The sequence below is a fragment of the Aspergillus pseudonomiae genome (assembly GCF_009193645.1).
Source record: "Aspergillus pseudonomiae strain CBS 119388 unplaced genomic scaffold BDV37scaffold_107, whole genome shotgun sequence".
Lineage (NCBI taxonomy): Eukaryota > Fungi > Ascomycota > Eurotiomycetes > Eurotiales > Aspergillaceae > Aspergillus > Aspergillus pseudonomiae.
This window is the reverse complement of record NW_022476099.1, coordinates 20,182-34,212: the sequence shown is the minus strand read 5'-3', so window position 1 is coordinate 34,212 and position 14,031 is coordinate 20,182. Positions and strand designations below refer to the sequence as shown.

General features: G+C 46.9%; 4 protein-coding genes across 4 annotated transcripts; 3 read left to right on the top strand and 1 right to left on the bottom strand.

Moving 5' to 3' along the window:
* The first annotated feature begins 116 nt into the window (after positions 1 to 116).
* Positions 117 to 1,724, top strand: BDV37DRAFT_15279 (bZIP transcription factor). Its single transcript, XM_032079014.1, has 3 exons — positions 117 to 308; positions 359 to 1,448; positions 1,500 to 1,724. The coding sequence occupies exons 1-3, from the start codon at positions 234 to 236 to the stop codon at positions 1,598 to 1,600; spliced, it is 1,266 nt and encodes a 421-aa protein (XP_031936273.1). The 5' UTR covers positions 117 to 233; the 3' UTR covers positions 1,601 to 1,724.
* BDV37DRAFT_15280 (uncharacterized protein) lies at positions 1,725 to 2,360 on the bottom strand. Its single transcript, XM_032079015.1, has one exon. It carries the CDS (start codon positions 2,209 to 2,211, stop codon positions 1,849 to 1,851), a length of 363 nt encoding a protein of 120 aa, XP_031936272.1. The 5' UTR covers positions 2,212 to 2,360; the 3' UTR covers positions 1,725 to 1,848.
* A 2,224-nt stretch (positions 2,361 to 4,584) lies between these two features.
* On the top strand, positions 4,585 to 5,683 carry BDV37DRAFT_288032 (NmrA/HSCARG family protein; the record flags this gene model as incomplete). Its single annotated transcript, XM_032088210.1, has 3 exons — positions 4,585 to 5,157; positions 5,217 to 5,558; positions 5,612 to 5,683. The coding sequence occupies 3 exons, from the start codon at positions 4,585 to 4,587 to the stop codon at positions 5,681 to 5,683; spliced, it is 987 nt and encodes a 328-aa protein (XP_031936271.1).
* A 6,199-nt stretch (positions 5,684 to 11,882) lies between these two features.
* Positions 11,883 to 13,594, top strand: BDV37DRAFT_15186 (uncharacterized protein). Its single transcript, XM_032078999.1, has 4 exons — positions 11,883 to 12,405; positions 12,456 to 12,736; positions 12,953 to 13,474; positions 13,533 to 13,594. The coding sequence occupies exons 1-4, from the start codon at positions 12,285 to 12,287 to the stop codon at positions 13,548 to 13,550; spliced, it is 942 nt and encodes a 313-aa protein (XP_031936270.1). The 5' UTR covers positions 11,883 to 12,284; the 3' UTR covers positions 13,551 to 13,594.
* Positions 13,595 to 14,031: the final 437 nt, after the last annotated feature.

The window sequence follows — 14,031 nt, the reverse complement described above, 5'->3', positions numbered from 1 at the left end:
GCCTTTGTAGAGCACACTGTAGCCCAGTACCATCATATTCCTATAATTGTGGTATTAAGTATGGGTCGATCAGACACGTGCATGAAATGATTACTGATCGATCTAGACTGCCAAGCCCTCGGTCGCCTTTGAAGGTGAAAGTTTCAACCCAAGCGCGTCAATCGACGGTGAACCAACCAACCAGAACCGTTAATTACAGACAGACAGAAGCTTTCAAGGCGCTATCGACAGCAATGTCCACTGCTGATGGAGAGTCATCGAGAAATAGAGGCCGGCCTCGTAGAGTGCCGACCGCGGCGCCGGACACGGTGAGCGGTATAGTTCTCGCTTCTTGGCCCCTTTCTCATAGTTGGCCTAGGTACGACGGACGCAGCTTCGAGAAGCCCAACGGGCCTATCGATCCCGGCAACAGTCGCTACTTACCTCGTTAAAGTCTCGCGTTGCTAGACTAGAAGATGCATTTGGACAACTTACTCAGATCATGGACTCATTCGACGCTCAAGTCATCAAACCAGGTGCTCAGATGTCCCATGCTCAGCTGCTCCAAGCTGTGAAGCTTTTCCAGAATGAGATTTGCTTCCAATTAGAAAGGACCGACTCACATGTGCTGCCCAATGAAGGCAAAAAACGCAGTTCAACTACCCAAAGTCAGCAACCCCAGCAAAGGTCCAGCGACAGACCGTCGTCGTCGGGCCCTTGCCAGGTCGATAAGGAAACCATTAGTGTCCCGACGTGGACGAAAGAAAAGGCATTCTCTTCTGACTTTTGGCGTCGCTTTTTGGGCTCATCCAACGGCTTTTTGCCGCCGGTTGCATCTACGGCTCATGAACCCAACGCTGGCATCCGTGTGACATCCTCTATAGACCGTGAGGATCACGCCATAGAATACACGACTTCAACATTCACAGAGAGACTTTATCGTACCTGCGCAGAAAACGGGTATCGGCTCGTGTGCAATGACACAGTGACAGACGAGGAGTTACAGCCGCAATTTGGGCTGGTATTGAAAACCGTCCCACGAGAGCAAATCCGACTCTATTTTGAGAAGGTACTCGGGATGGAACCATGCAATCCGGTCCATGACCGTCGGTTTCCCTTTATTTGTCTCGGTGGAACGGGGACGCATTTTCCCTCTGCGGGACAGGACTCTCGTTCCCAGAACCTTCATCGCTTCCGTGAGACAAATGGCGTGTTGGAGATTCCCAGCGATGAAGAATGGTTTGATATCAGGGATATGGAAGGGTTCTTGATGGAACAGGGCATCAAAACTGAAGAGAGCTACCGAGTCTCTGTCACTTCTTCATCTCGTACGAATAGCAATCTAAGCGCGAGACCTGGATTGTTACTCCCAAGTGGCGACATCGTTGGGTCATCTGATTTTAATATCAATAGCCAGACTACCTCCAATAATGTGGTTAGGGTTCTGGATGAGGCTACCGTTATTGATAGTATGTTGACCTGCCAATAAAGCTCAAGTGGACTTGCTAATTTCTCTCTAGAACTAAGTCGGCTCTGTATCTGTCTTGGTTGCGTTGCTGGGTTTCGTCGCTCTGACGTTGAGACCCTTGTATGGCAGCATGCTAGTTGGAAACCAATCTAATTTGGGGACCACGCAAATGAATGCTGAACAAGCGTTCTACGTCCAGAACCAATGGCGTAAACCACGACACTCCACTCTATGTATTGCCAATCATCCTATAATGAAAGGACAGCGAAATAAGCAGGTCGATGGAAGGCGATAGGGCCAACTACTATCTCTTGTTGACATCTGTCCACCAGAAACATCCCCACTACTTTGTTATATTTGGTATCCATTTTTAGGACGGAATAGCGAGAAAGGCGAGGTTTTCAACTGCGCCGAAGGAATTTCTTTTGACTCATTTTCTGTTCTCGCCAGAAACAGATGGCCGCCGCGGTTGCACCGGGTCCAATTCCTGCCAATCCCGCAAGAAGCCCGGCAAACGCTGGCAATGGGGAGACATTGGAAATCCCGACTCGGTAAAGATCCCAGGCGCTAACCCAGCACCACAGAAAGGTCGGCGTAGTCACAAGGAGGAAGTCATTTTGAAGAAATGTGGAAGCTCCCTCCGCCAAAGTTGCGACGGGTGCAGATGAGTTCACTGGAAAGAAGAGGCGGGTGAGGGAGAGATTTTCCGAAAGCAGGCAGCTGAAGAACACGCAGATGGGGCGAATCAAAATTGGTCCTTTCATCTGCCGACGGAGAATCAGGTTTGAGCTGTCTACCTCAGTCTACGTACTCGATGGCTCGGGACAAGACTTCAGTCATCAAAACGGCAAATACTGGCGCTGGTTGCCACACAGCTACCACTGACTGACGCGTCTGTGCATCTCCAATTTGAAAAAAACAGAAGTCTTGTCGGGTAAGCCTCGAGAACTAGGAAGTCCATGCCATTCTTCTCTAGCATTGAGGACAAAGATAAAACTTGCAATGCTGCCACCTGCGATGATGACCTTGAAGGGCTTGGAAGTAATGGCGAGGCTCCAATGTTAATGTAAGACCACGATTGCAGCGCTCTCTTGAAAGAAATCAGGACCTTGTATTTGTAACTTTACGAAGGATTTATATAGGTTAATATGAGCCATAATCACTACCTGTCCCTCCAAGACTCTACTATCTCCTGTCCAAGGTTCCCGCAGCATCAAATAGTCGTGATAGAATCATCCGTTCTTAGAGAGTCGGATCAATTATCATGTTGATCAATAATCAGCCCAATCAGGGTATCATACTCCCAGTGGGTCGGACGAACCAATTGTCCCGCGACCATAAATAACCCTAACTAATCAGCCATCGCCTCGGTTGACACCAGCTATATAGTACCAAGCAAGCTGGCAATTTGCAAGAGGTCTTGCCAATATTGATCCCTGAGAACAGAAATCACTTCCAAGACTGATCAGCCCTCGAAGATTGATCTAATCCATTCACTCGAGACTTCACGAACAGAGTGTCATGTAGTTTTCAAATCCGATACTCTGGTCATGCAAGGTTGGTTATTGATTTACCTGCCTACCTACTCAACCTTACTATCAAACCACGCACGCCTTCAAACCATCGTTACCAGTCTGGCTTCCAATAAATCAAAGCTACCCTCGTCTGGAAGACCTTCTCAAAAGGTATGTCTAGCTAGCAGCTACTTCCTGACCTCTTCCGACTGTCATTAACTCCCCCCACCTGCCAGGGGAAATCCTCTTGGAGGAATTAGATAGCCTTTTACGAAGAAAGTACTATATATCCCACTACTGAGATTAATTTATCACATACGACCACAGGGTGTGGAGAACAGGGCTTCCCGTCCGCTCAGCCGTACTTAAGCCACACGCCGGGAGGTTAGTAGTTGGGTGGGTGACCACCAGCGAATCCCTCCTGTTGTATGTTTTTATATTTATTTTTTGATACTTCTGTGTAGATACGCAGAAATGGACACTACTTTAGCGGCCATCATGCCTTGAAGTGTAATGTTAGAGACGGAGAGAAACTGATCTAATAGCCCCTTCCTTGCAACCCGGAACCATGCACTTCTCGTCCTGGCCCGCGGCATCAACTCCAATAGATCTCCAGCTCTCAACCGTGGCCATTGAAACTTGAAGGGAACTCAGAGAAACGGGCCATCACTCACTCCCTACCATCTTTTCCTTCCAATCCTGCCACTACCGAAGTTAATGACAAAAACACAGGCGTATTCCCAAAGAACTACTAGACCGCATAGCGTTAACATCAATATTCAGCGCAATCTAGCACATCCCAGCTTTCAATTCACGACGAATCAGAACCCAAAGACCCGGCTGAGCAAGAGGATAGCGATTTGACGCAATCCAAGCGGTCGAGGATTGATTGTCCCCCCACGGACGTTCGTTACCCAACCTGGATATCTTTAGTGATGTACCTTCACTTCGGATCGAGATATTAATCCTGCATTCATTCCCCTTGGAGTATCACCTTGTTCTGCAGACGACGTCGATCTCTCTGAGACGATGGGATATCTTTTTCGCCCCCAGTTTCTTCAGATACACCTGACTAATACTCGGTCTGAAAGGTGTACATAGAGGAGGCTTTGTCAATACAGGAGGAATCATAGCGTCTTGGTAGGATACGTTGTAACACTGTACCGATCCTTGATGCTGTACGTGGGGGAAGGAAACTGCAGGCGCGAACCGTAGTGAGTAGTTTCAGGGTAGAGAGAGAGAGAGAAAGAGAGAGAGAGCTACATACCGTACTTCAAGCTTGATCTGGGTCACTAGATAGGACCGTTATAGACCATGATTATGGCTGCAAAGTAAATTAAAATATGATTGGACGGACGTACCTCCTTCGTTTACGTTCATAGGGATCAATAAGTATAGATCCAATTAGTAAACATCCATAACCTCTAACTATCGCAGTCAACTACAATTAATAATATAACCGAGTTCGATGTCGTGCGACGGGCATAAGCACGCTAAATCCGTTGCTTAGAAATTCGCAAAAGCGTAACGAAACAGGATACTTAAGGGCAATTCGATCCCCTCCAAGAGATGCAACAAGACAGTAGCTCCAGAAGCCCCTCTAATCTCGAAATTCCTCAAAAAATGTCCTCTGCCAAGCTCCTCGTCGTGCTCGGTGCCACCGGCAACCAGGGCGGATCCGTCATCAAGAGCTTCCTCGCAGACCCTACCTGGCGAATCCGCGGTCTAACCCGGAATACTTCCAGTGCGAAAGCCCAATCGCTCCAAGAACAAGGTGTTGAAATCCTGCAGGCAGATCTAGACGACACCGCCTCTCTCGAAGCAGCGTTCCAGGGAGCAACGGCCATCTTCAGCGTGACTGATTTCTGGAACGCATTCGCGACAATTGCCCAGAATAGCGAGATTGAGGATCAGTCGAAGACCAGACGGGCGTACGAGTATGAGCTGCAGCAGGGAAAGAACGTTTTCGATGCTGCGGCTAAGATAGACACGCTGGAGAGGCTCGTTTTCTCTAGTCTCTCTGATGCGTCGAAGTGGTCGAAGGGTAAGTATACACAGGTGTTGCACTTCGATGCCAAGGCTCATGCAGTCGATTATGGAAGGGAGACGTATCCGGAGCTCTGGGAGAAGACTAGTGTTGTTCAGGTTGGGTGGTATTTGTCGAATTTTCTTGGCCCGTTCTTGAAGCCGAAGAAGGTTGGGTTGTTGAGATCCTACTGCGTTCACTGGTTTCGTTGCTAATGGTTTTGGTGTAGGCTGAGAATGGAGTCTATCAGTTTGTTGGCGGGTTGAAGGGCGACGTTAAACTTCCTATTGCGGCTCCTGAAGAGGATACTGGCCCAGCTGTGAAGGCTCTTGTTGCGTGCCCACCGGGGAAGAATCTGATTGCTTATCGGGAGTGGATGACGCCGGAGGAGGTCGTTCGTACCTGGAGTCGTGTGCTTGGAGTTCCTGCTGAGTGGGTTACTCTGCCGGAAGGGAAATCTATCCAGGGTGTGCCGGACATCTTGGAGAGGGAATTCATCGAGAATTGGGGATACTGGAATGAGTTTGGCTATGAGGGTCGTGATGACCCTTCTGTCGTTCATCCAAAGCAGGTATGTTCTATGTTTCAGAAGACTGGGCATTAGCCGGTGCTGACTGAATATAGCTTGAGGTTGGCTTCGAAGTTCCTACTGTTGAGGATTGGATTAGGAAGCAAGACTGGTCGGAAATATTGTAGGGAGTGTTGTGGTGAAGTTATTTGCTGTTGAGTGGCTTCTGGTCAGGACATTTGAGGATTGCTTCCAAGTTTGATCTATATCCCCATCAAAATTAGTAATTCATCCTGACAGGCTTTGGAAAATAGGAAGACTAGTACTTCTCGCACTATCAAGAGACACATTAAGATATACCCACTCTCTCCGTCTCCTTCGAATCCTTTCACGGTCATTGTTTCGCTGTGATCAAGACACCTTCTATGAAAAAAAATATATGACAACCTCATAGTAAATCACCTTAGACTCCTCAACCACAGGCCTGAGATTTACTCAAAGGGAATGTTGCCGCTGTCATTAAGTGGGAGTTGGGCCTGGATGCCGTGTGGTTTTGTCTTGGATTTCTCAAATGTGGTTGTCAGCGGCAATGGCTAGCGCTGGATATGCGTAGAATAATTGTTGATTTCGATATGTGTATCAACGCCATCCAATCAACATGCTATCTCTTGTAGTTACGAGTTGCAGAGAGCAGAATGGGACGATTACTGCACAGAGCTTGAGGTCAGTTCACTATAGAGCACTAGTGGACTGGTGAACTTCGAGGATAGTTCACCATATATATCACTGAGCTAATGTGATATGCAGATAAACTTGATATCATAGCATGACATAATATATTTAGAATGATCCATACGATCTGAATTCTCAGGTGTCATTTATTTTCATTCTCACCGATGCATACATGATCGCTACACCGCATTTTACATCCTTGACACATACATCCGCTCTCTGCAGTCGAAGATATATTCTTAATTCACCCCAACCAACCAAAGCAGAAAGCAAGCCACTGAAAACACATACGTTCTACCACATCTTGCACCTACATCTACATCTACATCTACACCACAGATGCATATCCAAAAATATACTCCGGTATGGCCCTCCATGGCCCAAATACCACGAACCGAGCTATCCAGTAACCATAGAACCAATCCATAGAAAGTCCTTCCACATAAGGAGCACTATATCTTATGCCCACAACCCTCATTGTACTTCTAGCTACAGCCGCACGCAAATTCCACAGCTGTACGGCGCATCCAGCCCCTGATGGGCCATGTCGTGGACCGTGATACAACAGGGGCAGGGCACCTGGCAGATTGCGGCTGAATGGTGACGTTTAACAGTAGATGTGCAATAGACGAGTTCTTATTTCGACGATTTCTCCGTATCTACGAATCCGAATTAGGACGTGACGTCCCACCCCCTTTGTTGCTTCATACCATTCCCTTTATCGTTGGCCTCAATGCCAGTTGATTCCTCAGGCTCCCATTAGTATGTACTGCGTCGCAGAGCGAAACACCGTAAGGCTGGCAAATCACCCCCGGGAATCGCCACCGTCCTCACGACGATCAGGTACGAGACCAAAAACAGGAGTTGCCCGAGGCAAGTACCGAGGGGGGCTGGCTGTCTATCCCATACTAAAAAACTGGGTACGCTGTGGATATCATCTCGGGTTGTTTGTTCTCCATCTTCTACGGTAGGTATGTACTTACTGGAGTAGGCGATGCCCGGGTTGCAATATGACACGTCTCTATTTTCCCTATATTAAGTGGATATCTGGGCCAGGGCTGATATTATTAGACAGGTTGGCTTGCTACCCGTGTTGAGTGGTTATGGTATGTTACTGTAACGTGGGCAGCTGGGTATTTTGCTTTGTTTCGAACCCGGCTTATGGCATACCAGTCTGGGTCAGCAGGTCGATTCTAGATCCTGAGGTTTGTTTCTGCCCAGATCACGGATGGAACTGATTGCTCGGGGGACCGGTGTAAGGAGGGTTACCAAATATAGGCGGGAGGATGCGGGCGGGAGATTTGGATGGACGTACATACATACCTGTACTTACTCTGGAGTCTATATGTACTGGTAATTGTACTGGTATCTGTATCTGTATGGGATCAGAAACGCCACAGCCAAGGACCGAAATGAAAAACAATGTTAAATTAGGTTCCCACAATAATGGATCATGGACACGGGATGATCCTAAATATAAGTAATTATTTGTTTTTCTTTTCTTGTCTTTTCTTTTCTTGCTGCTATTTTTGTTGATTGAGATCGGGGGATCTCTGTTCAGAGTTCTGGCTTGGACTTTGGGGAATGTGAAATTGTTTGTTTTGGTGCACTTTCTTTGCATCATGGATTTGTTTTCATTTTTGTTGTTGGTGGATTGGTTGTTGGAATTTTTTTTTTGTATTGTTTCATGTTCTTTCATTGGAGGGGCCTTTTGTTTACCTCGCCTTTTCTACACTTTGTTTACCGGTGTCGCGGGTTCAATTGCAGTGATTTAGGTTATGTTTGATGCAACAGTAAGGGGATCGGCATTTGACTAATCGATTTCCCACTTTTGCTGGTCATTGCCTCAGCCACACCATTATTGGTATTTTCTTTTTTTCCTTCTGTTTCCCTTTCATTTTAAAATACGAGACGTTACCGTTCAGGGATTAGTGAGAGATTTTTTTCTTCTGTGATTTACGATAAGAATGGCGACCACTCATACAATGGCCTGCTTCGACGGAGAGATAGTTATCCTAATCCCTTGTAGTATCCCCATCCGGCTGTTTGTAGATGTCGAGCATATCAAAGTAGCAGCCACTGCATTCCCCGGCAGAGCCGGCATGGTATCGCCCGTGCCAGAGATAAGGCTGCGATATTGACAGTTTCCAGATACAGATAACCCCTCCATTCCAGTGAACTAGATGACTCGTATTCCAGAAAGTTGGCCCATCCGGCGGAAACTGCGCCACTACTGATCGCCATCTGTTGACCAAAGTCAGAATCGTAGACGACCTTTTCTAATTAGATCGCGAATATCGCGCTTGCACTTTCTGAGAGAGGGCTAGTTGATGGTCTGATATGCGCGCGGGGACACCTGCCAGGAAGGTTTCGCAGGTGACAAACTTCAACTTGCAAGAGCGGACTTCTGAAAGGCGGGGTTTCACTTCTTTATCACTTCGACAGGACCTTCTCCGTCCGAAGGATACTGGGCAGATATGACACGCAGAGGGCGGGCGTCGTCATCCCTTTCGCTGGGTTGTCTTTGGCCGATGCTATTGGTCGGGGTCTGCGACAGATTCCTATCTTAGTCGTACTGTGGTATCCACGATGGACAGGGCAAGTCCAACGATACGTAGATATCTCCAGCATGCCCCGATGTTCATGGAGGGTAAGTATGCAGCCACGGCAGGAGTCATCATGATTTTCGACTGGCCATGTGTCTAGACTCTTAATTCAAGCGGGGATGAGTATCAATGCGACCGGGAAAAAACAGGCATGTCGGAAAGTTTCAATTATTTCTCTTGCTTTTGAAACAACACGTATGTAAATGCCACAGCGCATTCTTCGGCAAATATTTTTAAGTGCACTGGCAGATACTACTGAGTCAGGGTAACTGCTCAATCAAGAAAAGATTCCAATGCGGATTTTCGCAGAGTGGTCCCTTGAGATAAGCATCGGCAATCACTTTGATCGGTCCTGATGTTGAGAGTCCTGAAGAGAAAAGATTGACCGTACTCAGAGAATGTGTGCGCGTGTGTGGATCAAGGGACATGATTGATGAGAGATCGCAGATCGATTCCTTGCACTTATTGCTGGTGTCACATGTTTTGATATTTGATAGGTTGTCAAGTTTGCCTTGATTTCCAGGCCATGGTCGATTGCTACCAGCTGTTGGACCACGTAAGGATGATGTATTGAGACTTAAGACTGAAGGAGATTGTCTGGCTCGGTGTATCTCGCGCACGCGTACCGCGCCTGACCCGAGATGGGAGTATCCATGGAAATTTCAATCGAGAAGTACTGCGTATTTGTGTGATTTGTCCTTTGCGATTTTACACACCTTATTGTCCGTGGAACTCACCGTTGGTTGACCTTGGGTTACAGACGGGATAGCCGACCTGAAACCGCACAAGGCCCACCGTCATGTACGTTAACTGCGTATTAAAGCCGCAGCCTCCCTTCCATGGATCGTCGGCTACTGGTCCAGCCCAGGCACGGCCAGAACAGCAAAGAAACCGGATAGGACACGAGAAAACCTCGAGTAAGCATAATAATAAGGTCAATGACACATTAATCAACATCATACATAGCAATTCAAAGTGATTCCGCGTGGTCTCCCTTCTAGACCACTTCTTCGAAGTCGCATCTCCACTTGACCGAATCCATTTGAAGACCACAAGTTGCCCTGTGCGGTGGCGGGTGCGAGAGAGGATCCGTCACTATTGTATTGTCTATACATATCTTCCTATCAACGACAAGTGTAAATTTGTACGGTTATTGTACGCCCCCTTCAGAAGTAACCCCAATGCAGGGAATCCCAAATGAGAGAATAGACACTGCAGTATGTACGGGGAGATTTCATAAAGCACTAGAATTCCCATATCAACTTGCTTCTATTGGGTCAGTATGGTATGTAATATTTGGAATGAAGCAGCACTTCAGCAATGTTAAGTCACTGTCTGGGCGATGCGAAGACCAATGAAACCAGCAGGATCTGCATCCGTGACCATGTCTCAAACGCTGAATCGTTCACAATTCAAGAGTGGCTGAACCGGTAGATCCCATTATCCCCAAGTAAAAGGAAGAAAGATACATAGGAAAATTCAACACAAAAAGAGCTTTTTTGTTTTCGATCAAGAATTTTTCTGGACAGTTCCCTGACCTTCAGGAGAAAAACAATCCAGCAAGGTGAGATGAGGCAGAGTGCGTGGTATTGTGGTGGTATGTGACGTGACGTATCTTTGTCCCGCCGTGTCAGACAAATGACGCGGCCAAGGTGAAAAAAAGTCTCCCATTCAGTATTGACGAAATTCAAGGGCAAGGATGTTCTTTGTACATGAATCTTAGTACGTTCAACCACCGATCCATTAGAGTTTCTATCCTACCTTAAATTTACAGTCGCACAGGTGTACCTTTCATCGATCTCCAGGGTCAGGGAATAATAATTGGTTTGTTTCTCTCCATTTCCTCCTCGCAAGATCTTTAGGTGCTGTCCATGGTCTGTCTTTTGGAAGTATTTTCCAGCTTCAGTACGGAGTACAGGTGGCGCCACTCTGGTACAACACTACTGCTGTTATACACTCCTCGCAGTTGGGGGATTTGCTTGGATCGTTTGTACCCACATACTAGACCGATAGTTACGGGAATAATAGATTACATTCATGTTGAAAATGAATCTCTTACAAACAGACAAAAACCACTGTGCTCTCAGTTTGGATTGGAAATTATCCTCTCCGCATAATACAATAGAATGTAGTTCTATGAATTGTATACAAAGGGAGATCCTTCTTTCATTGAAGACTTCGTTTCGTTTTGGATCGTAATGATGAATCAAGGTAACGAGTGACTGAGTGCGGAATTACCAAAGGCTTTGGTTGACCAGCTGTAAATCGAATTACTCCATTCATGTTGCAGCCTGCATAGTGCTAAGATAGGCAAGGTACTACTGCTAGGTACTCTAAACCCCACTTTCGAGCGGGTATGCCGGTAATTTTCGTTTGTTTTTCATTTTTTCTTTCCCCCATACTTCGTCCTGAACAGAATTACGGCCGATTCGGCTAGATGCCTGGCTACCTATCGGGTTAGCGTAGTTGGAGCCTAGATGCATGGACATACGTACGCCGTACATACGACGGACTCTTACCCTGATAATCAAAATTTCTTTCTTGGTATGGTTTTCTAGAACGGTTACTGGCTGCATTGGTGGAACGCCGGGATGGGAACCCGCTCTCGTTCCATGTTTCTTGTTTCGTTACTTACCAACAGTTTAACTGGATCCATTGTTTAACTGACCTTACCCAACTCACTCAACTTAACTCACTCACCCCATCAGCTTCCTCGTTGACCCAAAGAGGAGAACCGTTATTCTCCTTTCTCATTCTCTTCCTTTCCTTCCCTCCCTTTCTCTTTTTACTTTCTGTCGTTACTTTTGGCATTCCATCGGATTCTTTTCTGTCCAAACCTCGAGCCGGTCGGCCGTCCCTTCTCTCCTGTCTGTAAGGTGACGATGATCATGACGATGCTGCGATAGTCTTCTGATCCGCCCGCTATCGTACTCTTGGCCCCCCAAACATCTGTCTAGTCGCAGCTAGATGAGCGCCATCTATAAGACAGAGGGAAAAAAATAATCCACACCAAAAATTAACTGGTTTTACTAGTTTACAGGTATGTCGCGGGATCGCATGATAGATAATTGGAAGCCCCATTTGCATGTGTTCATGGTCTGTGGCTGATCGACGTCAGTAATTAACTGCCACACCTGATCCTAGTGAAGAAGGATCTTCTACGGGACCCCGAGCCAACAGACATTTTTTCTAACTTTGGGCTTGGACCACGGTTTGACCACTGTTATTAATCCTCGTCAGTCGATACCGGCCAAATAGCCGCAATTGTATATCCTGCCGACCGACCGACCGATCTAAAACCGAGGTGGCTCTTGCTTATTGATCCTGCACCTATTTTGACTCGGAGGGAGGTTTTCTTTCACAATTTGGTCGAGGCCGCGATTTATACTTGGTGTCGTATAGCTGGAAAAGGACGCACGCATTGCTGTCACATATACACCGCTATCTGACCATGTCCGTCATGCTTCGTAACATGGCTCTGCTATTATTTACTTTGTTCTCCTGGCGGGCCTTTGCTGCTTCGGATATCACATATTGCTCTTCGGTGAATACGGGAGCTTCGAACTCTGCTAGTATGTTTCTGTGGTGCTCTTATACCCTAGAATTTTTCTAACCTTCACAGATGTCAGTGTGTATCAATCAAATGGACTTTGTACAGACACATGTAATTCCGACTATGCTTTCGGGATTCTTCAAGGGAAGAGTTGTTGGTGTTCGAACATTGCGCCCAACAAAGCGACCAACGTTGATACGACGAAGTGTGATACAGGGTGTCCCGGGTATCCCGATGATAGTTGTGGAAGTGCATCCAAGGGTGTTTTCGCTTATATCCAGATGAACTTGCATTCGCCATCGGGAACAGCCACTGTTTCGTCGAGCACGTCAACTACTACAGAGTCATCGGTCAGTAGATCTTTTCTCTCTGGTTATCAAGCCAAGCAAAGTTCCCTTCCAAACCATCAACTCCGCCAGCTTTGATCTCTCTATGAAGCCGCTTCGTTCTTGTACAGAATGAGATGACCACGTTGACCAAGATACTAAGCTGGGTGATGGGGGTCATGGCATCGCATTTTCTCACAAAACGGTTGTTATTGCTGTTAGAGTGCTAACCTTTCACAGACAAAATCGACGGACTCTTCCAAAACCACAGAAGCACCTACGACGAGCTCAACTCAATCAATCGAAACCGTTGCCGGAGAGGTCAAAACGATCACGGTCCCCAATGCAAAGCCAACGGCAGATTCAAGTGCCGGCATGTCTGAGAAGGATAGTAGTAGCAGCTCGGGTTTAAGTGGAGGCGCAATTGCTGGCGTGGTAGTCGGCTCGCTCGGCGGCTTGGCTGCTATTATAGCCATCTTCTTCTTGATCTTCTTCAAGAAACGCCAAGCGCGTTCGACAAGCCCAAGCCCAAGCGTCTCAAATGGCTTGCTGGATGGTAGAAACAGCAAAGGTTCTCAGATGAGCGTCGCGAATCGAGCATTCTCGGATACCCATAGCCATACATTATCTGCCGGATCCTCAAGACTACCAACGTTTACCGATACTCGCTTGAAAACGGATACTGTACTGTACGCAGGCGGCCGTCGTGACAGTGACGTGTCGCTTCAGGACAATGAAGACTATTCTCGGCCAGTTCTTCGGGTTAGTATTTTTCTTATTTTGTGGACTGATTGCTTGACAAGGCTAACCTTATACCTAGCTTACGAACCCCGACTGATAAGATCCACAAGAGATCCTGGCTACTTCTTCTGTCTTCACTTTTTCGTTTGTCATATCGATTTGCGCGTTCGGCGAATATAGCGGTCTTATGATACCCATTTTGTCACATCCTCATCTACCAAAATCTGGGACTTGACAGGCTCGGGACTACCCGGTGTCGTTCCATGCTTACAGGTACTTGCAAGTATTCCCGCAACTGCATGGTCTTGATATTGTCTTGCCATTGGGAAACAGTCTAGACAGCTATGAATGTCTGTATCAAAGCTGGCAGCTGTCAACGTCTCACGATATAACCACGCATTCACATAGTCATCCGCCTGTCGGCCGACTTTACTCGATTCCATCAGCCTCATCCCTTGACCGACCTTATCGTGTACATGAAAGCACATGCAAGTGTGCTATTCCAAAGTACATACAACTAATTTCGTCGAAATGTCTTCTCTCCATGCATATTTTTATATTGTTCCTTTTCATTTTGT